The sequence below is a fragment of the Hyperolius riggenbachi genome, chromosome 5, assembly GCF_040937935.1.
Source record: "Hyperolius riggenbachi isolate aHypRig1 chromosome 5, aHypRig1.pri, whole genome shotgun sequence".
Lineage (NCBI taxonomy): Eukaryota > Metazoa > Chordata > Amphibia > Anura > Hyperoliidae > Hyperolius > Hyperolius riggenbachi.
In genome coordinates this window covers 130689392-130714171 of record NC_090650.1, presented here as the reverse complement: position 1 = coordinate 130714171, position 24780 = coordinate 130689392, and the positions used below count along the sequence as shown (strand labels likewise).

The 24780-nt window shown below is 42.4% G+C and overlaps 1 protein-coding gene across 1 annotated transcript in view; it reads right to left on the bottom strand.

Moving 5' to 3' along the window:
- LOC137518421 (collagen alpha-4(VI) chain-like) overlaps positions 1 to 23403 on the bottom strand; it is a 267080-nt gene extending 243677 nt beyond the window's left edge. The window contains exon 1 of the mRNA XM_068236258.1: positions 23358 to 23403. Within this exon, the coding sequence (XP_068092359.1) occupies positions 23358 to 23374 (17 nt within the window). The 5' untranslated portion in view covers positions 23375 to 23403. The remainder of the gene's footprint in view (positions 1 to 23357) is intronic.
- Between the last annotated feature and the right edge of the window lie 1377 nt (positions 23404 to 24780).

Sequence of the window (24780 nt, the reverse complement as noted above, 5' to 3'; positions counted from 1 at the left end):
ACTTTTTTTTTTTAACATTTAAACAATTCTGAATTCGCCTGTAATTTTTGTAAATAGACAAATAAACAGTTTAAGATGATTCCAGTACAACCTATAACTGTGTTGCCAACATTCATAAATTTTTTTTTTGTAAAGCTAATAATTGACTACAGAATGCCTCAGGTACCTTTCCATATACAGTACATGCTTCATCCTCTCACCTTATACCAGTAATAGTTTTCCTAGTACAGTCACTGCCTGCTCCCTATAAATATAACTGACAACTTTCAATTAACTGAGATGTTCAAATATATAGTGTGACCTCCAGACAAGTGGGATTAAGGCTCTGTCCTTTTCAACCTTGAGGGCACTTCAACACGTTTTCACTGAAGACATACTATTTGTCAAAACAACAAAAGTTGATTTAGGTATTATCTTTAATGACTTACTTCTTTCAGGCTTTTAAAACATTAAGATTCTTCAGCAAGCATGATACAGAACTGGATGAGAGCTGTACAGAGCAGTATTGTTACATGAATGAGCGTATATATTATTTTATGGGTGTCCGACACCGACAGTGAACCTTTACTGTTGATTGAATGTGCCTTCCTCATTTGTTGCATCATTTTATGTTGTAGTTCTTGTGCCAGGTATTGGAAAACCTATCATGTATGAGGTGGACAGGGCAGCCATGAGGTGCCAGTTGATGTTCTCCAGGAGGCTCCAAGGATCAATTACACATACAGCTGGCCCTACACCATTCAATTTTATTCTTTATTTTTTTTTCGAACAAAAAATCTGATCATTTATTTGAATAAATCTAAAAATCGGGCTGTGGTATCATGATGATCAATTTTCCAGGAAAAATGGATCGATTAATCAAGAAAAGTTGGCGTTGGTATGTGCACTCTGCAGCTGCTGCTCTGCGTATTTGTACATAGCTGGCAGAGTATGGCCATGTTGAAAAAAAATGATTTTAACTTACCTGGGGCTTCTTGCAGCCCCCTGGAGTCGTTCTGTGCCCACAACGTCCTCCTGATTCCCTCCGGCGAGCAGCGGTGACTCCCGCAAAGCTGGTCCGTCACCATCAGCCGCTGGCTGCTGCCCATGCGTGGCCCTGAGGCACATATACCCTGATTGTGCATGCTCAGTATGTGAAAACCGCTACTGCATATGCGCAGGGCACTTCCGGCCGCAGGAGCGTGATCAGGGTGCGCACGGCTCGGGGCCGCGCATGCACAGTAGCCGTCGACCGGTGGTGACAGGCCAGCTTTGCGGAGGTCGCTGCTGCTGGCTGGAAGGAATCACGAGGACATTGTGGGCACAAGACGACTCCAGGGGCGGTAAGAAGCCTCAGGAAAATTAAAATCGTCTTTTTTAACTTAAGAATTCCTTAAAAGCTACAATCATAGCTTCCTGCTGATATGGAGCAGCTTCTGCAGCAGTTGGTAGGAAGAGCTAAAGGACTCGGTGTTCAGAAGTTCATGTAGAGGCTGGATTCGGCATTGCAGTATGTGTATGGTACGTGTATTTTTTTCTTTCTTTTTTCTTTTATAATAAATTTGACTGCTAGCAGTGCTGGCTTTTTCCTTCTTTTTTTTTTTTTTTTTTTTTTGCCAAATATACTTTCCAGCTCCTCTCCATTCACTGTAATGCAGACTGAATGGATCTAAGAGAATTAAAGTATACCTGACCCAAGGCAAAGCTACCCAAGATAAGCACAGAGGTATGTTAATCCTGGATCAGTAAACTTCTGTGCGTTGTCTGGTCCTTTACTCCTTCCCCCAGTCTCTTTAATTATGTCCTGAAAAGCTTGACTTTAAGCTAAAAGGAAAGCTAATGGGGTGGAGAAGAAGAGGGAATTGGGAAGGATGATAGGAGGGAACATTGCGGTAAGCCTGCCTCTTTCTGTATGAGAATGTAACTTAAAGTAGCAGGGACAGCCATACTATGCCAGGAAAAAAACACATATATAAGTAGATAGATCCTTGTTCTACTAACATAACATAGTATCGTACATAACAAGTATTGTACTTTCCACATTTTGATTTCAGTGAATTTTATATAGTAAATAAAGAGAAAACTATTTTTAGGCATTTTCCATTTTTATTACCTCTGACTTAAGCCAATCTTGATGTAATTTCCTCCCTTACTATTTTCATATGTCATATGTAGCTTGCTTTGTAAACATGTGTGAGCACAGCATGGATTGTATTACAGCAGCTTCTCATTGAACTTCCCTCAGCCAATCAGTGAGGAGAAGGAATGTGGTCGGGGATATAACAAGTAGGGTTGTTCGGATACCCCTTTTCAAAATCCGAATTAATTCGGATCCGGATACCCAGATATCCGGATCCGAATTGGATAATCGAAACCGAACTTTCCGGAATCCGAATAGAATCGGATATCCGGACCCAAGATCCGTGATATCCGTCTGGATTCGGATATCCGAATAGAAAACCGGAAGTGGCCTTTAAATTGCTTCTAAAACATTTTTTAGGGTAAATGAGGCATGTAGCATCATGTTTTTTTAAGGGAAACACTAATTGATTATGTGGGGACTTAAAATACCCCCCTCCCCCCAAAAAAGGCTGTAAATTAACATCAGGACTAGGTTCCAGACAGCGGCCGTGCAGCCCACATTGTGTCCAAAGTCCAACCGCACAACTGGGACATGACCGTTTTCAGCCCGGACACCTCCAAAAAATTACGCAGCAATTGTGTTTTGGGTTAAATATAGGTGGTATCAGTGGCCTGTGGCATCCTGGTGGTGGGAGCAGCACAGGCAGCAGGAGCAGGGCAATGCAGCAGCAGCAGGTGTAACGTGTGCCAGGAGCATGCCAGACGGGGCACGTGTATGTGGCACATAGCACGTGTACGTGGCACGTGTACGTGGCAAGTAGCATTGGTGGTACCACGGCTGTAAACAAATTGTGAACCAGGCAGCTTAGTTAGTAATAGTTAATCAGTAGGAGCCAGGAGGTTGTGGTGGTGGTGGTAAAAGGTGGTAAGGCAGGCATAGTGATTCCCAGCCACTTCATGTCCACCTCTTGCCAACAACAGGGAAATACTTGCCCAACATGGTCTGGTGTCAGTTTTTCCTTGCACGGGAAGCGATGGAGGAAGCAGAGGAGGCCACTGAGGACTGGCTGCCTAAACAGGCCTCAGTGTCGGCAGGGGTGGCAGAAGGGGTTCTGGTGCTCCGAGTCTGATCACTGCCAGTGGCCAGTGCCAGCTTGCTTCAGCCATATGATGTGGGGTACTTGTACTTTATTAAAATCGGGGTTAGACTTTAAAGAAAATCAGCACAGAGTGACATACAGCAGAGTAGAAGACACTAGTGCACTGTTACACTGACACTGCTCAGCACAGCAGTTCTGTAGTAAGCTAACACAGTAGTACTACTCTAACAACTAACTAGCACTGACTGCAGTACTAACTACACAATAACACAGTAATCCTATCCCCTAATCTATACTGTAGCTAAGGCTAATAGCAGGCCAGCAGCTGGCCTGGTCTGTGCATAGCACACACACAGACACAGGACCTAGTAGCAGCTGCTGCAGGCGTGCAGCACACACCGTGACTGTCACTGAATGAAATCAAGCTAGCTACCTAATAAACAATAGAACAATAGTGTAGCGATAGTGAAGGTGTTAATCACTGAACAGCTTTATAAGGGAAGATGCCGAGAGCCCAGTATAGTGTAGTATGTACTGTAAATTAGGTATGGAAGGTAAGTATAGGTAGGTTATAGTCACAAACAAGGGTTACCGTCCAGGTAACCACTATGAAGGCAGGTGAGAAGATTAGACCTGTCCCCACTCAGGATTAAGAAGTCGCTCTCTGTAGATCGGGAAAAAGGAAGAATTCCCCTCCACCAGGGGTGGAAACAACTGCAATAGTAGTGCAGAGGCGCCAACAGGGTAAAAACAATATTTCTTTAAAATGGATAAAATTAAGTAGGTAGCGGTGGACTTACCCCTCCAAAACAGACACAAAAAAATTGCCGTTTTAAAGCGGACCCAAACCAAACTTTTTTTTATTCAAAATATTTAGTTGCACCACTCTGACACATACACAGATAAACACTCCTTCAAGCCTATGAGCATTTCAGTGCATGCTTTTCACCTTTCTCTTTTCATAACTAGGGTTATACAGGTGGCAACCATTACTTCTGAGATTAGTAGGAGGTTTTAGATCATGGGTGTGTTTGTCATCAGCTACCCTCCCTTATGCTGGGGATACACGGTACGTTTCTGTACCGTGTATCGACCAGCTGATCCGGCCAGCTGATAATATTCAGCTGGCCCAATCATGCCGCTCGACCCGCTCTCGCTCGATTCCTGCGAAAAATGGCAGGGAATCGAGCACCGGCAGGGCGAGCGGCAATCGATCCGCGCGCACGCGCGGACAAGCGGGGATGCGCCGGCATCGACCCGCTGGCTCGATCCGGCGCCTAAAACGTGCCTTGTATGCCCGGCATTACAGGGGCATCGTCTATGTGAAATCTCACACAAGCTGAGATCACCTCCCCTGTGACATCATCAGTAGCAGCCTGTGTTTTGTTTTTGTTTTTTATCTCCTCCACCAGTTTGCCGGAAAAATCCCAGCAATATGAAAGGAAGGTAGGGGTTCCTCCAATAAATGTTAAATATTTTATATTTGTTATCATGCAGCTGAAAAAAGGCTGCTATTTATTATTATTATAAGTTAGAAAATAGATTTTATTTCTGAAATCTTGTATTTTTAATTTGGGTCCACTTTAAGCAAAAATCAGTTTATTTACATACTCCGAACAAGGTGCAACGCGTTTCGCAGGTATATCCCACTTCCTCCGGCAATAAATAGGAGCATATAACCAATGCGGTCCGGTACGTAGCCTGGCACCAGCTACGTACCGGACTGCATTGGTTATATGCTCCTATTTATTGCCTGAGGAAGTGGGATATACCCGCGAAACGTGTTGCACCTTGTTCGGAGTATGTAAATAAACTGATTTTTGCTTAAAACGGCAATTTTCTGTGTCTGTTTTGGAGGGGTAAGTCTACCGCTACCTACTTCATTTTATGCATTTTAAAGAAATATTGTTTTTACCCTGTTGGTGCCTCTGTACTACTATTACTGAACAGCTTTAGGTTTATCACTGTATACAGCACTTGCTAGGCCAGCAGCACTAGAGCATGTCTCTCAGTGAGCAGTCACAAGCAAGGATGAGATTTCTCATCATGGCACCCCTCCTTAATATACAGGGGGGGGGGGGGCTGGCCAGGGTTCCCTTCTGTGATTGAGTGCTATGGCTTAGGCTGGGAGCCCTGTGATTGGCTCAATGAGGTCAGGAGCGGCTGGCCAGGATTCCCTTTTGTGATTGGTTGCTAGGGCTTCTGCTGGGAGCCCTCTGATTGGCTCAGTGACATCATGGACGTCATCTCCATAGTTACAGTATCCGAATCCAGATATCTGACTGGATATCCGAATTCCTATCCGGATTCCACTGCGATTTCGGATACCGCATTCCGGATTTCCGCAGATATCTGGAATCTGTTTCCGAGGTCGGATAGTGGAAAAAGTTCGGATTATCCAGGTAGTTCAGATATCCGGAATCCGAATGAGCACCACTGATAACAAGCGTCTTTCTCGTGGGCAATGTACCAAACAGAGCCAGGCTGAGTGAAATAAGATTTATTACAGCAGAAACATTTCTGATTATATTGGAATGCTTTCAATGCAGGGTCAGGCTGCAAGCTGCATAATAAACATAAGGCAGTGTGTAAATAGAATTTGATTTTATGTCTGACAATCCCGCTTTAACAAAAAGTCAAATTTGTCAAGAAGTGGTTACCTAGTCCTAGACTATGGGGAACAAGGAGAGGAGGAGTGTACAATGCATAGAGATATGTGGATCCAGCATGAACATATATCTGTGCTCACCTTAGGTGACCTCGGGTTAGGTACACTTTAAACATTACAGATGTGTACAGGGAAAGTGGCATATAATGTGTGCATCAGGAACCTTGTCACAGTGCTAGAAAGGCACTAAGTATTAACTATTTGTGTCCATAGCAGCTTTTACATTTTGCCTGGAATTATACATTAAATATGTCTGACATAGAAACATCTGGAGTACTGTTCAAATGCCTTATGGTGTTGTTGACTGAATTTTGTATACAGGTGATAATAGATAAAAAATCATTAAAATGGATTTCAAGTATAAAGGTGAAGACAATTTTAGCAATTATGAAGTTTCTTTTCATATGTTCTCTAATTCATACTTATACCTTCAAGCATCTAGAAATGTCCAAACAAAGCAGAAGCAATTGTAAGATAAAAATATATTTGTGCATGTACTATATTATTAAGTATTATTATCATTTATTTACTTATAGTAGCGGTAGGGTATTGTACCGTGTTAGCCATCAGTAAATGCAAGAAGTTTTAAAACAGGATGATACCATTTATTGGCTAACTAAAAAGAATAAGAATAAGCGAGCTAGTTAAACAGGATTTAGGCCCGACGAAGGTTGCAAAGCCGAAAGCTCCCTTATTCTTATTCTTTTTAGTTAGCCAATAAATGGTATCATCCTGATTTAAAACTTCTTATTTATTTATATCATGTCAGCATCTTCATAGTGCTGGATAGACTACAAAACAGACAATAGTGGGGGGCATAGATAGATGAGTAGTTCAATACACTGTACAACCAGGACATCCAGTAACACAAGTACATACATAGTCGATGCATGGTGTGAAACATTAATAAAAGTAGTATGTGTTAATTTGGAAAAGTACAGCAGAAACAGGAAACACTTAACGATTTCCCAACTTAACTTGCCTTTCCAAGCCCATTACTACAGTTGCCTTGTTGCAAATATGAATCTATAGGTAACTATGTAAAGTATGTATTAAGCTAGTGATTTATATCATTTAACAAGATACATGCATTGCTGGACTTCTGCCAAATTCCTCTGGGGAAGTAATCATTTTCCATATAAGGAGAGAAGAGATGCTGCCAGTTTAACTGAAAACTATACAGGCATTATTCACAATCACTGCTGCTATAACTCAAACCCAAACAGCACTGGAAATGAACCAATCCCATACTAAAAGTGATTCATGAGTATCTTCTTAAGAACTTTGAGTGGGAAGAGGATAATCAAAATACCATCATCAGTGGGAGAAAAGTATATTAGTCATACGTAGGCGTTTTTACTCAAATTGTTTTCTTTCAATGAGTTGAATGCCACAAGGATAACCTGAAAGAACTCAAGTAAAGAGGGAAGCACAAGAAAGACTGACCAGAAGTATGTTTTCCCCATCTGACAAGGCCAAACACTGGACATGATTTCTATAGGAATATGCCTGTTTACTTTAACCTCCTTAGCGGTATGGACGCATTGTTACGTCCATTACCGCCGGAGGTCGCCGCTCAGGCCCCGCTGGGCCGATTTGAATAATTTTTTTTTTAAAACACGCAGCAAGCACTTTGCTTGCTGCGTGTCTCACCCGATCGCCGCCGCCCGCCGCCGATCCGCCGTTACCCGCCGCGATGCAGGGTCCCCCCGTGCGCTGCCTTGCCAATCAGTGCCAGGCAGCGCTGTGGGGTGGATCAGATTCCCCTTGGACGTCACGACGTCGATGACGTCATCCCGCCCCGTCGCCATGGCGACGGGGGAAGCCCTCCAAGAGATCCCGTTCTTTGAAGGCGATCGGAGGGGCTAGGGGATGCCGCTGAGCAGTGGCTATCATGTAGCGAGACGTTGTCTCTCTACATGAAAAAAAAAAAAAAACGTATTTGCTGCCCCCTGGCGGATTTTAATAAACCGCCAGGGAGGTTAAACTATGCTGATGAATCTCATTATTAATAAACTGTTTATTTGTGGTCCCTATAACAATAGAAGGTGCTGACATTCAGCCTACTGATCTCATTGCAGACTGTAATAGCGGCTGTCATGTAGCTAGCGCTAGGCTAGCTACATGTTTTTAAAAAAAAAAAACTTAAATAGTACTGCGCCAGGAGGGTTAATGTATGCCCTAGCTACACTTAACACTGCCACAATCCCTGCTGCTGCCGCTATAAAAATATAATTTCACTACTATCTGGGTGTCTGACCTTGTGTGCTCGCTACCAAAAGTGGTTATCTGGTCTATGTCTGTGCAAATCCATGACAGCTTTAGAGGCTGCTCAGCACATGGTTCATTTCAGCACATATTTTGCGAATGCTCAACGGTATAAGTAATTTGGGAGAGGTTGAAAAGAAACTTGGATCATCTTTCCTCTGCTGTCATCATGATAGATGCAAAAAATTATTATTTGCACCCAATCCAAATGTCCCAAAGATATAGAGACAAATCTATCACGTGTTTGTGTGTTCTATCCTCTGGACTATAGCTCATGAATGGAAACAAATAGGCATCCCTACTGAGCAAATTGATTTGAGTTGAGGAGTTGAGACCAATGAATACATGTCAAACTCCGGCCCGTGGACCAAATCTGTCCCTCAGAGCCATTAAATTTGGCCCTCAAGTGGTTTTCCCACTTTGCATTGTGTTTGACCCACTCTAGACCACCAGGGAAGCTATATTGGAGGTGGATACCAGGGAAGTCCTATCGGGAGGTATAGGGAAAGCACCAAGCACTAGGGAACTGTATAGGGGAGGGTGGGGGCCTCTAGACACCAGGGAACTGTATAGGGGAGAGTGAGGGCCTGTAGACACCAGGGAACTGTATAGTGGAGGGTGGGGGCCTGTAGACATCAAGGAACTGTATAGGGGAGGGTGGGGGCCTCTAGACACCAAGGTACCGTATAGGGGTTGGAGGGGCCATTAGACACCAGGGAACTTTATAAGGGAGGAAGGATGCCAGTAGACATTGAGGCTGGCCCGTGACTAGGTCCCAGCATACAATTTCAGCCCACTTTGTATTTGAGTGTGACGCCCCTGGACTAATTGGATTATGCACATCATACCATGCAGGATACCATACATAAACATCAGGCGGACTGGGAAGGTTGGTTGAAACATAATATTCTTTCTAGGCAACAACCCTGATTGGATAGAATCCATAAATTGTACTCCTATTCAGTATGTTAAGATGGTGGTAATGCTATGTTTTAGATCACTTTACATTATGCTATATTAGGATGCAGTGCAGTTTCTAGGTTAAAATGCACCTAGGGCGAGGGTGTAAAAATTGCGCCCCCCCCCCCCCCGAGCAAGGTATGGGTGCCCGCAGTATAGGTTAGCCAGGTCTAGTTGCACTTAGTATAGGTCCCCCCAGTATAAGTAGCCAAGAATAGGTACCCCAGTATAGGTAGCCAGGCATAGGTGAGCCAGTATAGTTGCCCCGCTATAGGTTAGCCAGGTAGGTGCCTCCAGTATAAGTAGCCAGTATAGTTGCCCCCAGTATAGGTTAGATAGGCAGGTGCCCCCGGTATAAGTTAGATAGGTAGGTGCCCCAGTACAGGTTAGCTAGGTGGGTGCCTCTAATATAGGTAGCCATAATAGTTGCCCCCAGCATAGGTTAGATAGGTAGGTGCCCCCAGTATAGGTTATTTAGGTAGGTGCCTGCAATATAGGTAGCCAGTATAGTTGCCACCTGTATAGGCTAGCTAGGTAGGTGCCCCCAATACAGGTTAGATAAGTGCCCCCAGTATAGGTTAGATAGGTAGCTGCCCCCCAGTGTAGGTTAGATTAGGTAGCTGCCCCCCAGTGTAGGTTAGATTAGGTAGCTGCCCCCCAGTGTAGGTTAGAGTAGGTAGCTGCCCCCCAGTGTAGGTTAGATAGGTAGCTGCCCCCCAGTGTAAGTTAGATAGGTATCTGCCCCCCCAGTGTAGGTTAGATTAGGTAGGTGCCCCCCAGCGTAGGTTAGATTAGGTAGGTGCCCCCCAGTATAGGTTAGATAGGTAGCTGCCCCCCTATAATGGAGGGGGGAGCCGGAGCCACGGGGAGGGCAGCCCGAACTCTCCCTCTCTCTCCTCTCCCGGGCCGCCCTCCGTGCTCCCCCCTCCAGACTGCAGAGTAATGCGCAGGGAGCGCTGTATACAACATACCTCCCTGCATTCCAAGCGCTGCTCTCTCGCCGCCGGTCTCTTCCTCTCTGCCTATACGATGATACACACGCTGCTTCCTGTTAGCCGGAAGCAGCGTGTGTATCATCGTATAGGCAGAGAGGAAGAGACAGGCGGCGAGAGAGCAGCGCTTGGAACGCAGGGAGGTATGTTGTATACAGCGCTCCCTGCGCATTACTCTGCAGTCTGGAGGGGGGAGCACGAAGGGCAGCTCGGGAGAGGAGAGAGAGGGAGAGGTCGGGCTGCCCTCCCCGCGGCTCCGGCTCCCCCCTCCATTATAGCGCCCCCCTCCCAACAGCGCCCCGGGCGGCGGCACGCCCCGCACGGCCCAAGAAATGGGCGTGTTAGGACGAGATTGTAATAAGTTCTATTTATTGGTTTTTATTATATGTCATATTGGGTACTATTTGTAATCTATTGCTAATTATTGAGCTGACTTTCGAGGTTAAACATTCATTGTTACTGGTGCTGTTGATAATAAATGTATGCTTTATTATATTTCATTTTGCAATAAAGACCTGGGGAAAGAAAATAGCTACTGTGATGCTCGGTACCTTCGGTACAAAGTTCCGCTACAATGTAGCGGAACTTCTCTGCCGCTATCTTCTTTGGCACCCTCAGAGCCCACATTTCCAGCTGTAGCCGGTAATTCAGAATTTTAACATGGGCGCCCAATCTCATCACGCCCAAATTACCTGCTTCGTCCATGCGTAAAGCCAATTTTATGGACATATAAATGTTGATCAGATTCTGTGCCCCTTTCAGAGTTTATGGCATTACAGCACGGTGAAAATATGTCACAGTACAAATGAAATGTAAAAGTGGAAATAAATATAAGTGCAGATCACCTGTAGTTCATGTTGTTTATTTCTGTAAAACATTTCTTCTTCCTGCCCCAACAATCTAAAAACAATCTGACAACACGTTTCACAGGTCATGGCCCACTTCCTCAGGTTAATACAAAATGCCTTGATAGTATAGGGGATAGAGCGAAGCGCCTCTACACTCTATCCCCTATGCTATCAAGGCATTTTGTATAGACCTGAGGAAGCTGGCCATGACCTGCGAAACGCGTTGTCAGATTGTTTTTTGAATAAAAACTTTTTTTTCCAGTTGAACTGGTGTCTATATCTTCTGGAGAGGTAAGCAATTACCTCGCTTTTATTAAATAATGTTTTATTTGTATTTTAAAATACTAAAATAGAACACACATTGGGTGCCTCCATCCTACCCATTACACGAATTATACAGTATAGTTGACATAGCTATAGGTAAAAGTGACTCCACCACTCTCAGAGTTATAACTAATACATGACTTTGAAGAAAACACAAAACTGAACAAGATCCTTCAGTGGAACAACCAATTCAGGCAGTGAGTCTTGTGAGTGGCCATATGGTTCCTAATCATCACTACAGGCATCACTACCTTATGTGGGTAGATAAAGATCTAGGCATTCTTGACTCGTGAGCATAAAACAGGTATTATTCTCCATCACAGGTGTATGTACATATAAGGATCAAGACAGGCAGTGAGGTCGTGAACATCAGTGCCAAGATCTTCACCTATCTACATATAGGGCCATGAAATCACTTTTATATTTAGATATTTTTCAAAGATTCACTGGTTGTCCTCTTAAGGAAGAGTGACCTTTATTTGAATTACACTATACTAGATGTTAATCGAACCAGCGTTGCTGCACCAATGGATTAGATGTGCAGTGACCACCCCTGGAGTCACAGGGAAATTTCACAGTCATCAATCCAATATTCAAGTTTCTTTATTTATAGCTCTTATTAAAAAGACATGAGTAAAAAACAGGTCTGCATAATGATAACGCACAGGCGTTTCGATCCTTCTTTCTCAAATCATTGCAGAGTCTGACAATCCATTACACATCACACACATCTTATATAGGTCTCAAGAGGACCTGATGGAAGACTTACAATTTGCATATTCATGAGTGAGATCTACCAATCACAAAGCTATAATGTGAATATGATAGCAAATTTAAATAAATTCTCACAACAACATATCAACCATGATTAAAATCAATTCTAATTTCCAATTCTGACATAAATTCACATTTCAAACATCTAAAAACACCCTCCAATGTCTCACTTATTGTTTCTCTGGCTCAAAGGAAGAAATGACCATACTGTGGTACACACAACCAATTACCTGCAAGCCTACATCGTCCACTTGAAGACTACGCGGATACGCAATGCACGTACGCATGAAAAATCTGCTGACAACGTCCGCCTAAAGACTTCTATGCATCACATCGTATATACATACGCATTGGTTATAGCCAATCGCAATCATGCCTACAACGTCCGCATAAAGACTGTTGACGTGTCACACCCGTACATATGTACGCATCCAGTCACCAAAAGCGCCTAAAGCGTTCGCAAAACTACATATACGCGGAAAAAATGTGCATTCAAAAGCGTAAAAATTACAAAAAAGGATGCATTGATTGTAAAGTGACCCCACAGGTGGCAACAACCTCCCAAATAAGCCTCCATCTATTCAGCTGTCCTTAAACAGCTCCTTAGCCCACAGCTCCTTAGCTACGCCACTGCTGGCAGTTCATTTCTGTCTGAGTCTAAAAGCGGTACATTTTTTTCAAGAATTTTAGGCCTCCAATTCTTAAGTCATAACTCACCAAAATATATCAGGATAAAAGCCTGGTGTATTTTTTTGGGGAATGGGTGGAATATACTCCATGAAGTGACAGCAAGTGAGGCGCTCCGGGGTTCACAGTGTAGGAGGCACAGCGTCCGACTCTGGCATCTGCTGCGGCCTGATATTTCAGGCAGGTGCACTCACACACATCTTCCAGATAAAGTCTGTGTGAGTTACTGGCCTGTCACTGCGCTACGCATTCCACAAGCTTTGCTCCAGGAGATGCAAAAGTTCTTTTTTATAGTACTTTTTCTGCTGTTTCCATACTGTGGGGTAAAAATTAATCGCCTGGTCGGCTCTCTCCACACCACCCATCATGCAATTGTAGTCCACTGCGACCTGAGGCTTTTAAATGTCTTTACCTACTCTTGTTCTGGCGGTGACAGTCGAGGTGTCATGGACTGTACTGAGAAGACAGACATCTTTTTTGTCATGCCAGTGGAGAGCCAGCATTTTCCCCTTTTGCCAAGCAACAATGTCCCCAGTTTTCAGCTTCGGTTTGGCAAACACTGATGGCATTTCCCACATCTTAGGCCGAACGGTGTCATAGGCATCAGTCCTATTTTGTATGAGGAACTCAAAAACTTCAGGGGAGCTGTAAAAATTATCTGTGGTGACACAATAGCCTTTGTTCAGTAAAGGCTCAACCAGAGACAGCACAGAGGATGTCGCCACTCCGTAGTTGAACCTGGGGTTGAACTTGGTGCCTATTGTATACCAGATGTAACCGGTTGACGATTCACATACAGTAGCATGTACGATTTTATGCCAAAGCAGGCCCGCTTAGATGCTATGTACTGAACCCAACTCAGCCTCCCCTTATAGGCCATCAGACTCTCGTCAACATTTATGTCCCTCTGTGGTACATAAGTGGTCCGGAAGTTGTCAACAACAAGCTGATACACCTCCCAATTTTTTTTAAGTTTTGGCACAGGGTGGGTGGACTCCTTGAAGATGTCGTTGTTGCTGAAGTGCAAAAACTTCATGATCAAGCTAAACCGCTATTCGGATATCACAATTCCAAAAAAGGGTTATCGATTATTTTATTGGTAGACCAATACCATTTCTACAGGGGCTTCCCCACCACCCCCTGCAGAATAATTAGTCCGAAAAGAGTCAAATGTCCTGTTTGGTGACCGGCTCCCATGTCCTGCTCCTTGAAAAGCGCATTTGGGGAGCAGCCAGTTGTTGGGCGGCATATCGGTTCATCTCCTCCACTATTATTTCAATGACTGCATCAGTGAAAAAGAGCTGCAGGTAGGCAAGGGGGTTGTGCTCACAGTCTACCTTCAGGTCAGGCTCCCCAGTAAAAGGGAAATGTGAGGGCGGTGGTGGAGCCTAACTAGTGTCAATGGGGCACCAAATGCGGACATCACTGACCTCAGTGGTGATGAAGTCAGTGTCGCTGTCACTACCTTTATCAAATAACAGATCAGCAGGTGCATTGCTGTCACTTGAGTCCGCCAGCAACTGCAGATCAGGATCGCTGGGGGTGCCTGTACCCAGTGACCTCACTGCATTTACTTGATGTTAGGTGCCCCCAGTGGCAATAAAGAGAAGGCATGGGACATAGGAGGAGGTGTACCAGAGGACAAGTGAGCCAAAACAACACTGCCACACTCACCATGGGCCTGGGGGAGGGGGCGAGGGATGCAAATTACACATGGAGGCAGACCAGTCATGCATTTATTAGGTCCTTTGGTCATCGGGAAATCAAATACCGCTTTTGCAGCAAAACCAACTGAGCACCTTCGAAAATATCTTTCCATTCTATTTTTTCTATTGCGGCATCGATCTCTACAAGATTCAACCATTATGATTGAATGTGCGGCATATTGATGCTGCAAATGGAGTAATGTATAGACACTTTTAGGCTCTGTTCACATTTAAAAACAAAATCGCTGACGACAGCAATTTTAGATTTCTTGTGCGTATTTTCCCCCTCCCGGCGGTCCACTGCACGCTACGATTTTGTGTAAAGCGCTTTTGTAAGCGCTTTTACAGAGTGATTCCGTTTTTTCACTTCCTGACATCAGTCAGGAAGTTAACTCTTTGACCAGGAAAAGATTAAATACAATTTATTTATTCATAAAAACGCACACGTAATCTCCGCATAATGCGATTTTGTGAGCGTTTAGCGCTTTTCCTATACTTCCATTAGAGCAAAATCGCTTCAAAAATGATGAATCTGCTCATAGAGAATCATTGCACAAGCATTTTGTTGCCGATGTTGACAATCGCCTGCACTTGAAAAAGGCTGATAACGCCCTAGATGATTGTAAACAAGCCCTTAGAATGGTGCAGTGCAATTATGTACCAATGTCTTGGCACTGTTGTGGAAACATTGATGATGAAGATTAACTCTCATGTCTCCTAATTGTCTTCCCTATACTCTGTATGACCTTTCCCTAACAGCAACTATACCCCCAGCTTTTTACTGAACTTTGCGCCTCACCAAAACCCTTCGTCCAACTCCAGTGATAAAGAGTTTTGATGATTAATTTATCTGGTGCCATACCAATACAATCAATGCTAAAACTAATTCACAGATAAAGATTAGTGAGAACTAATAAATGGAGATAAGTCAGTGGAAGGCAAGATTTTACCAAAAACATCATACTAAATGGAAGTCATGCAAGTCAAACGTGCTGCTTCTACGCAGAGTTCTTAAAAAGTATCAGAGGATTACTGGTAAAATTGAAGCAGCACATTCTACATGTCTGTCCAGCAAGGTGAGATGACACTGCACACTAGTAAAAGTATGTTATGGGTATGTAGGACATGAAACACACACAACACTAGTCTGGAATACAGAGGATAGGGGAATAGATAGAGCTAGATTCACTTATTCACAACTGTAATCTAAACACAGTCTTAATAAACATAAACTTTGTTTGGTCTTTTAAAATGGTATTAAGACTCAGAAACTGAGACCATATACATAAAGCAGGGTTACAACAAGTGCAATAAGACTATGGTTCAAAGTCAGGACCACTTGACATCAAAGGGAATATAATGTACATTTGATGCATAGCATATAATGCTGCATACAGTGTGGAAAATAAGTATTTAATACCCGGCTGATTTTGCTTGTTTGCTTTGTGACTAAGAAATGACAACTGACAGTCTATGGCCCATATGCAATTCACTTTTTCTCCTTAGTTTTCTCCAAGCTGATATTTTTACACCTTGCCATAAAATGCCCTTGAAGCCACAAAAAATACACAGAATATTTTTGACAGTACTGTGATTAAAAAGTATCTCCTAGGAGAAAACTTAGGGAAAAGGTGAATTGTGTATGGGCCTATAATTGTAATAATAGGTTTGTTGTAGCTCCTGAGGGTCAGGACCCTTAAAAACCCAATGAGCAAAGTCAAAGCTTGATGTGAATTGTAATGAGGGAAATAAGTATTTGAAACCTTGTTAAAAGATGACCTTGTTGGCAATCACAGAGGTCAGATGGTTCTTGTAGTTGGACGCCAGGTTTGCTCACATCTCAAAAGGGATTTTGGCCCACTGCTCTTTGCAAATCCTCTCCAAGTCAGTAAGGCTGATGTTAGGCAACTCAAACATTCAGCAGGCTCCACAGATTTTCTGTTGGTTTAAGGGCTAGCCACTCCAGGACCTTCATGTGCTTCTTCTTGAGCTACTCCTTTGTTGCCTTGGCCATGTGTTTTGGGTCATTGTCATGCAGGAATACCCATCCATTAACTGTTTTCAATGCCCTGGAGTGAACAAGGTGCTTACCCAAGATTTGACGGTACATGGTCCCCTCCATTGTCCTTATGAAACAATGAAGGTGTCCTGTCACCTTAGCAGAAAAACACAAAAGCATAAAGTAACCTCCATGTTTGACAGTAGGGATGGTCTTTTTGGGGTAAAAGGCAGCTTTCCTTCTTCTCAAAACACAGCGAGTTGAGTTGATGCCAAAGAGCTTAGTTTTGGTCTCTTTTTACCACAACACCCAGTTCTCCTGTGGGACATTCAGATGTGCTTTGGTAAACTGCAGAATGGACCTAACCATCTGCTGTCAGGTAGACCTTGCAGGCTTTCCACGGTTTGAGTCCTTGGTGGCATAGTATGTTACCAATTGTTTTCTTGGTTACTTTGGTCCCAGCTGCCCTGACAAGCTCCCCCTGTGTAGCCCAGGGCTGCTTCATTACCATTCTCATGATCATTGCAACTCCATGAGGTGAGATCTGGCATGGAGCTCCAAACCGAGGGAGATTGACAGTTATTTTGTGTTACTTCCATCTGCAAATTATCATGCCAACTGCTGTCACCTCTTGACCAAGCTGCTTGGTGATAGTCTTGTAGCCTATTCCAGCATTGTGCATGTCTACAATCTTGTCTCTGACATCCTTGGACAGGTCTGGCTAGTTTGGAATCTGATTGATTGATTGCTTCAGTGGACAGTTGTCTTTTATACAGGTCCTGTAACAAGCTGGGATTAGGAGCACTCCTGATCTCAGAGGGTGCTGCAGAGGGTGCTCATAATCTCAGTTTGTTACCTGCAGACAGTGAAAACATCCGGGAGCCTGAAATCTTGCTGTTTTTTTTTATGAATGTTTTATTATTCATTTTTCAAATAAATTTCAGACAAGCTCATGTTCACTTTGGTCCAGAACAATCAAATCAGCATATACCATTGGAATAACAAACTTTGCTTTTTTGAATAGTACAACTCAAAGAAAACATAACTGTCCCTCCCTTCCTATCCCAAAGCTCTCCATGACCCCCACCCCTTGTTCTCTCGCTATACTGGGAATACACCAGGAATTTTTTCAGTAATTTTTTGATCAATTTTCTCATAGAAGTGAATGGAAATCGATCAGAAAAACAATCGGAAAAATGACTTGAATTGATTGGACAGTAAATCTGCCAAAAAAACTCATTGTGTATTCCTGGCATTGGTCCTAGTATATGTCTTGCATTATATGCGTGGGTCAGCAATTAGTTACTATCTTGATTCCAGGATACAAATAGAATAGTGAATGGTCAGAGGGCCTAGAGATCCCTTCAGTTGTTCATAGCAATGCCAGGTTAAGTATTCAAGGGGTTCCGTAAAATCGTTTATTCTCTCCTTGGGTGTAATGCTGATAATATACCATTTCCACATTTCCACTTACGGAAGAAGCTCTTGGTCCCCTTTTCCATGTTTAATATGGCAGATAATTTATGCATTATAAAGGTCAGTTCATCCTGAATATCCATGATGCTAGGTCAGTTGAACATCACTTTCCTGGCGGCTGCCAGGATAAGATGGCGAATATCTGGTACTTTTAAGTTCTCAGTGCCAGTATTCCCCCCATCCTCTGAAGACTTTGTATAGTGAAAAATATATGGCATGGGGTCTGAACACCTGTTTCCTGCATATTTTTACAAGGAATTGAGAGACTCCATCCCAGAATGGAAAGGGAATAGACCACTCCCATATGCAATGATACAGATCTGGGTTCTGAAGTTTGCATTCAGGACACATATTCTTTCAGTGAGCTGGGGGGGGGGAGTCTATATTTTATATTGAAGGCATGTTTTGCCTTAAAGATGAACATCAAATGAGACTTACTCCATCCCTCGCTTACTATCACCTGTCTGAAACAATTTTTTCCTTAAACAATCTTTTCGCCAATTAGAGGGTTTGGAGAAATGTTTTCCCCACCCTTTGAAGATTATGGGAGCCCATGCAGCAATCTTTGCTTAATCCATTATTCAAAATCTTGCTAGTTGATAAAGGATCAAATACTTATTTCACATAGTAGCAGTAGGAATCGCCTTAAGAACACTTTCACTAAACATGGTTACAGTCCTCCTATGGCTGAGGCCCAAATCAGGAAAGCCAGCATCATCAGGACTGAACCCTGAAATATAAGCAAAACCAGAAAGAGGACCGTGTCCCTTTGGTTGTCACCTACAACCCACACCTGAAAATCTTAAGGAGGATTGCTAAGGAACTTCATCCCATTTTACACAAGGATCACAGACTGAGAAAGATATTCCCTAAACCTCCCCTCTTGTCATATCGGCAACCACACAATCTAAAACAGATGATTGTCAGGAGTTTTTTGAATAGGCCTCAACAAAACGGAACATCACCCTGCCGACAAAAAAGATGTGGGACCTGCAGACACATTTACTCCACTGACAGGTTAACGATACCAGGTTCACAACAGGAGTACAGAGTACAAGGCACATTTTCCTGTGGTTCCACCAATCTGGTATATCTGATCATGTGTGCTAAATTCCCCAATGCTATGTACATGGGAGAAAATGGACAAACTCTGCGGAAACGTATGAATGGACACAGGCAAACTATTAACGATATCAAATCTGAACTCCCAGTTGCTACACACTTTCGGTCCAATGGACACAGCATGTATGATCTTCGTGTCACTGCCCTAAAGGGTGGCTTCAAAACGTCAAATGATCGATTAATAGCAGAAACAAAATTTATAAATTGGTTCAAAGCTGTGGACAAGGGCTTGAATAAGGGCAAAAACTTTTTATATTGGTATGAGGCTGATGATATTTAAAAACTTTTTCTCAGCCTATATAGCTGAGCTTGTGAACTCAGAATTTGCGATACCTCTGCGTCAGTCCAACTCCCAGGTCTGTGAGCAGGGAGTAAACAAGGATCCTTATCTCAGCTAACAACCTCTCACCCCATTAAGATGTTCTGTTTTACTTAAGGCATCTCAATGACATGTATTTATGCTTGAAAAAAATCTGTTTTTCCTTTTGATGTTGCATGTATATAGCTGTCTGTACCACCAGCCTGCAAACTAACAGGATGTAAGCCAGACGAAGGCTGCAAGGCCGAAAGCTTGCTTATTCTTATTCATTTTTAGTTAGCCAATAAATGGTATCATCCTGATTTAAAACTTCTTGCTTATACTTATTTCACTCACTACAATACACATCATGCTCTGACTTTGGGGCCCTGGGTTTTTGAGGGTTCTATTGTTGTTATTCCGTCTCTCACAGCTTCAGTAAACCTTCCATTACAATTATAGACTGGTCATTTCTTGGTCAGATGCAAACAAACAAAATCAGCAGGGGATAAAATACGACTTTCCCACACTGTATATAATGCATTTAAAATATTACATGCAATTGGGATAAAATACATCTGACACAGGCAACCTGGGTTCAAATCTTGGCTCTTGTTGTTCAGTAAGCCAGCTACTATTCAGTAGGAGACCTTAGGTAAGACTCCTCCCTAACACTGCTATTGCCTATAGAGCGCATCCTAGTGGCTGTAGCTCTGGTGTTTTGAGTCCACCAGGAGAAAAGCGTGATATAAATGTTATTTGTCTTGTCTTGACATCATGGATATGTAGGCCCATATGCAATTCACTTTTTCACCTGTGTTTTCTCCTAGGAGATAATTTTTCATCTTCCATTTAAAACAAATTTTCAGCACTTTGCAATTGTAGGTGAAAAGGGTACTATCAAAACTATTTTGAGTATTTTTTTGCCTGCTGATGGTTTAAAAGACATGTTATTGACATGTTTGAAAATATCACCTAGGAGAAAACTCAGGTGAAAAAAAGGAATTGCATATGGGCCGTAGTATGCAAGACTTCTTGGTCCATATGCAATCAACTTTTTCTCCTGAGTTTTCTAATAGATAATTTTCATCTTCTCCTTAAAATAACATTTCAGCACTCTGAAATTGAAAAAGTATTAAAAAGTAGGTGAAAACATTATTTTGAGTATTTTCTTGCTTGCTGATGTATTAAAAGGCAGTTCTGAAAATGTAACCAAGTAGAAAACTTGGGAGAAAAAGTTAATTGAACATGGGCCCTTGACTTTTACCGTCTGTCTTTTTGCACTTGCTCTCACCCTCTTTTATATATATAGCCTCAGTTTCTAAGTTCTAACACTACAATTTTAGAAAAACAAATCATGGTTACCATATATTTTATTGAGATGATGGTGTCCGGATCACGGTTGGGATCGAGTGCATAAGATATGTAGTAAATGGCAAAGATAAGAAAACATTAACTTGTTCACCATGAATACAGGTTCAATTAATTGTCTTCTTGACTTTATTAGCATTATCATCATTAATATACAGTAGAGTCCTGGTTAACCAGAACTCAGGCATCCGGCAGTTTCAACTAAGTGGCATGCCCTGTGGGGAAGAATGGGGGTGGGACATTTAAGTTTAGCAAAGCTTTTCCACAGCAGAAGCAACTTAAGGTGGCCACTATCTCATTTCCATCGAAAAGTGGTTTGAGCGATCAGATAATCAAAAGAAAAATCGTTCACTACACCATCAATGATGAACCAATCTTTGCTTCCTATCTATAACAGGCAACAAGAAAATCCAAATTTTGGTTTGACGAAAATCCAATCGGACAACTGTTTTTCTAATCGTTTATAATCGATTGTGCCCATCAAAGGAGATTATTTACAGCCAATCCGATCAGAATTTCTGATCGCTCTAACGATTGTTCGCTAGAAATTGGATCGTTAGTGGACACCTTTACTGAGCCTCCGGGTGCCGTCTTCCATTTCTATGCTTCCTGCAGCTCCTAGCGGCTTTCCTGCATCCATGTACAGCTCCCGGTGTGTCACATGACCTGCACTGGGTCACATGCACACTTCAGGAATTGTACACGGAGGACACAGGAAAGCTGCTGGGAGCTACAGTGCCCAAATGTTGGCTCTGCAAGGGGGGAGGTTAGTATTATTGTAGCACTGGTTGCTCGACTTCTTAAGGAACTGGCAAGAACACATATCTGGCATCAGGCAATCCCCTCCTGTGATATACAGTACAGACCAAAAGTTTGGACACACCTTCTCATTCATAGTTTTCTTTATTTTCATGATTATGAACATTGTAGATTCACACTGAAGGCATCCAAACTATGAATTAACACATGTGGAAGTATAGTACATAACCAAAAAGCGTTAAACAACTGAAAATATGTCATATTCTAGGTTCTTCAAAGTAGCCACCTTTTGCTTTGATTACTGCTTTACACACTCTTCACAGGCAATCTCTTGATGAGCTGGTCTAATGGACATTCCTTGTGTTCTTTAGCCCAAACAAGTCTCTTCTGCTTGTTGCTAGTCTTCTGGCAACAAGCAGAAGAGACTTGTTTGGGCTAAAGAACACTAGGAATGTCCATTAGACCAGTCCATTAGACCAGTGGAAATCTGTGCTTAGGTCTGAAGAGTCCAAATTTGAGATTTTTGGTCCCAACCCCAATTATAAAGCAAGAAGTCCCCTTTATTAAACCTGACAGGGCACACCTGTGAAGTGAAAACCATTTCAGGTGACTACCTCTTGAAGCTCATCAAGAGAATGCCAAGAGTGAGCAAAGCAGTAATCAAAGCAAAAGGTGGCTACTTTGAAGAACCTAGAATATGATCTATTTTCAGTTGTTTCACACTTTTTGGTTATGTACTATACTTCCACATGTGTTAATTCATAGTTTGGATGCCTTCAGTGTGAATCTACAATGTTCATAATCGTGAAAATAAAGAAAACTCTGAATGAGAGAAGGTGTGTCCAAACTTTTGGTCTGTACTGTATATATATATATATATATATATATATATATATATATATATATATATATATACAGTATATATATATATATATATATATATATATATATATATATATATATATATATATATAGTCTTCCTTTCTCTTTACACTCCTTATAGAGTCCCTATTCGTGTTACTAACTGTCCCTTGAAATGCATAAACATACTTCTCCAAGGCTAATAGTCAGGTAGTCAGGTCACACACTCAGAGACGGGACAAGCTCCTCTAGCACCCAAGGCTGAGACACCAAAGTGAGCACCCCCCACCCCTCCCACCCCAGCCATCACACACTGATTGCTATTAGACTAATAGGTGCTCCAGGGCCCCCAACCTCCTTAACACCTTAATCTCTAGTTATCTGGCTTGCAGTCACCGTCATGTATCCTCTTTTCTTATTTCTTTCTGCTTCAAACACAATTAGGTATGACAGCTGAATGAATTGTGTGCCCCCTCCTACACTGCGCTCTCCAGCCTCTGCCTCGGCCCAGCCCTGCACACACTGGCTACAAGTTATTCTCCATCAAATCCTTTTTTTTCACAGTCAAACATCCTTGACACAAACCAGATGTTCAGCATCTTTCTGTCTGCAGCACCCGCATCAGCATCTTTCTGTGCCATCCCTACATCACAGTATTAGTACACCACTTATGATTTCCTGTCCTTAAAACCATTCCGTTAATCATCAAACACTGAAGCCTTCTTCCATCACCACAGTTTAAATTGTTTATGTCTGTTCATGGCTGGCTGCAGATGTGTGAGGGACAAAAGGGGATCCATTCCTCCCCCAAAAACTACTTCCCATTACCATAATTCGTAAAAAAAAAAAAAAAAGTGTCATATCTTGATTATAAAAAAGCAAAGTTAAAGTCTCATTAAAATAACCAGTATGCTTATAAGTTTCCATTATTGTCCCTTCATTTTTTGGTTGACAGAGAATACTCTACAACAATAAAAAAAGAAAGAAAATCAGTAGATAAGCTTGTGCATGTCTGTATGGGAACATCTGCAGGATTCATCACATTGGTAAACACAAAAAGCAGCATGCTTATGTTTATCTTACCTTTTCCCTATGGTCATAATGCAGTGGGCATCTTCCAATAAATAATATCTGGACTCTGCTTAATTCTAAGCAACCCGTCAACCTGATGTAGCAAGAAGTTACACGTTACACACTGATGGAGAAAATAACTTATAAAAAAGAGACCTCCAGAACACCTGAAAAAGTTATATTGCCTAAGGACATGAAAATCCCTCTGTGCATCTGTGAAACACAACCTCATATTACAGCCCCTTTCCCATTCAGGCAACAGAAAACAATAACCCTTTCATTACTACAGCCCAACATGCCAAGAAAGAATGAACATAAAAAAGCTGCAGGGCTATGCATTTTCCTGCTGGGAAACTTGTTGCTCACAAGATGACAAATGTCCTGTATTGCAGCATCCAGGTATAGAAGAGTGAAGAAAGTCCGCATAGTAGGAATTTAGAATGACTGACCTGTGCAGTGAGGAAAGTGGTAGTGGTGATATTGTGCTCCCAGTCTGCCAGTGCTGCAGCTATATCAGATCAGACTCCCACTCTCCAGGCAGTGGAAGGATCAGAGACAGAGATTGCTGCACCGCAGTCCTGGGAGAGTGTGGGGAATGGAAGCCCAGAATCAGTATAGGTGGGTGTGTTCTGAGTCCTGACTGGAGGGGGGGTGACTGGAGAAGGGTAAGGCATTTACACTTGTATAAACATACAGATATTACACACATGTCTTTAGGCTGACTGCTTTACACACACAATTAATTATATGAGGTACATTACTGCACCAGATATGAAATAACTGAGAACAGCAACACAATAGCCATGTACTTCTTTACATAATGACAAAGGCATAGTTCCCAACTTTCTGAGACATGAAAGACGGACACATTTTATTGCACACAAATAGGGGCAAAAGACAGCCAACACAACTGCAACCACACCTTCATGACACTTGCAGTCACACCATCAGATCACATTGTGGTATTATTATTAATTTTTATTTATATAACACTAACATCTTCTGCAATGCTGCAAAATGTCCAATAACATACAATAATGGGGAGCTTAGATACAGTTCAGCATACAATCAGGACAGCCAGTGACAAGTACAGATACATACAATTGATGTGCAGTTTGAAAAACATCACCAATACTGATGGATTTTCTATTGATAAAATGCACAAAAAAAGGAAACACAAGATAGAGGCCCCTGCCCTTGTGAGCTTACAATCTAGAGGGTAGTGGAGTGGTGGGATTGAAGACACTAGAGTAGACAAAGGGCTTAGCAGATGAGGCAGTGAGCTTTAAATTAGAGCTATTATAGCAATTCACTATAGCAATAATCAATACAGTGTTAATGCTCCTTTGGAAGCAATTACAGCCTCAAGTCTTTTTTAATATGAAGCCACAAACTTGGCACACTTTGAGCAGTTTTACCCATTCCTCTTTGCAGC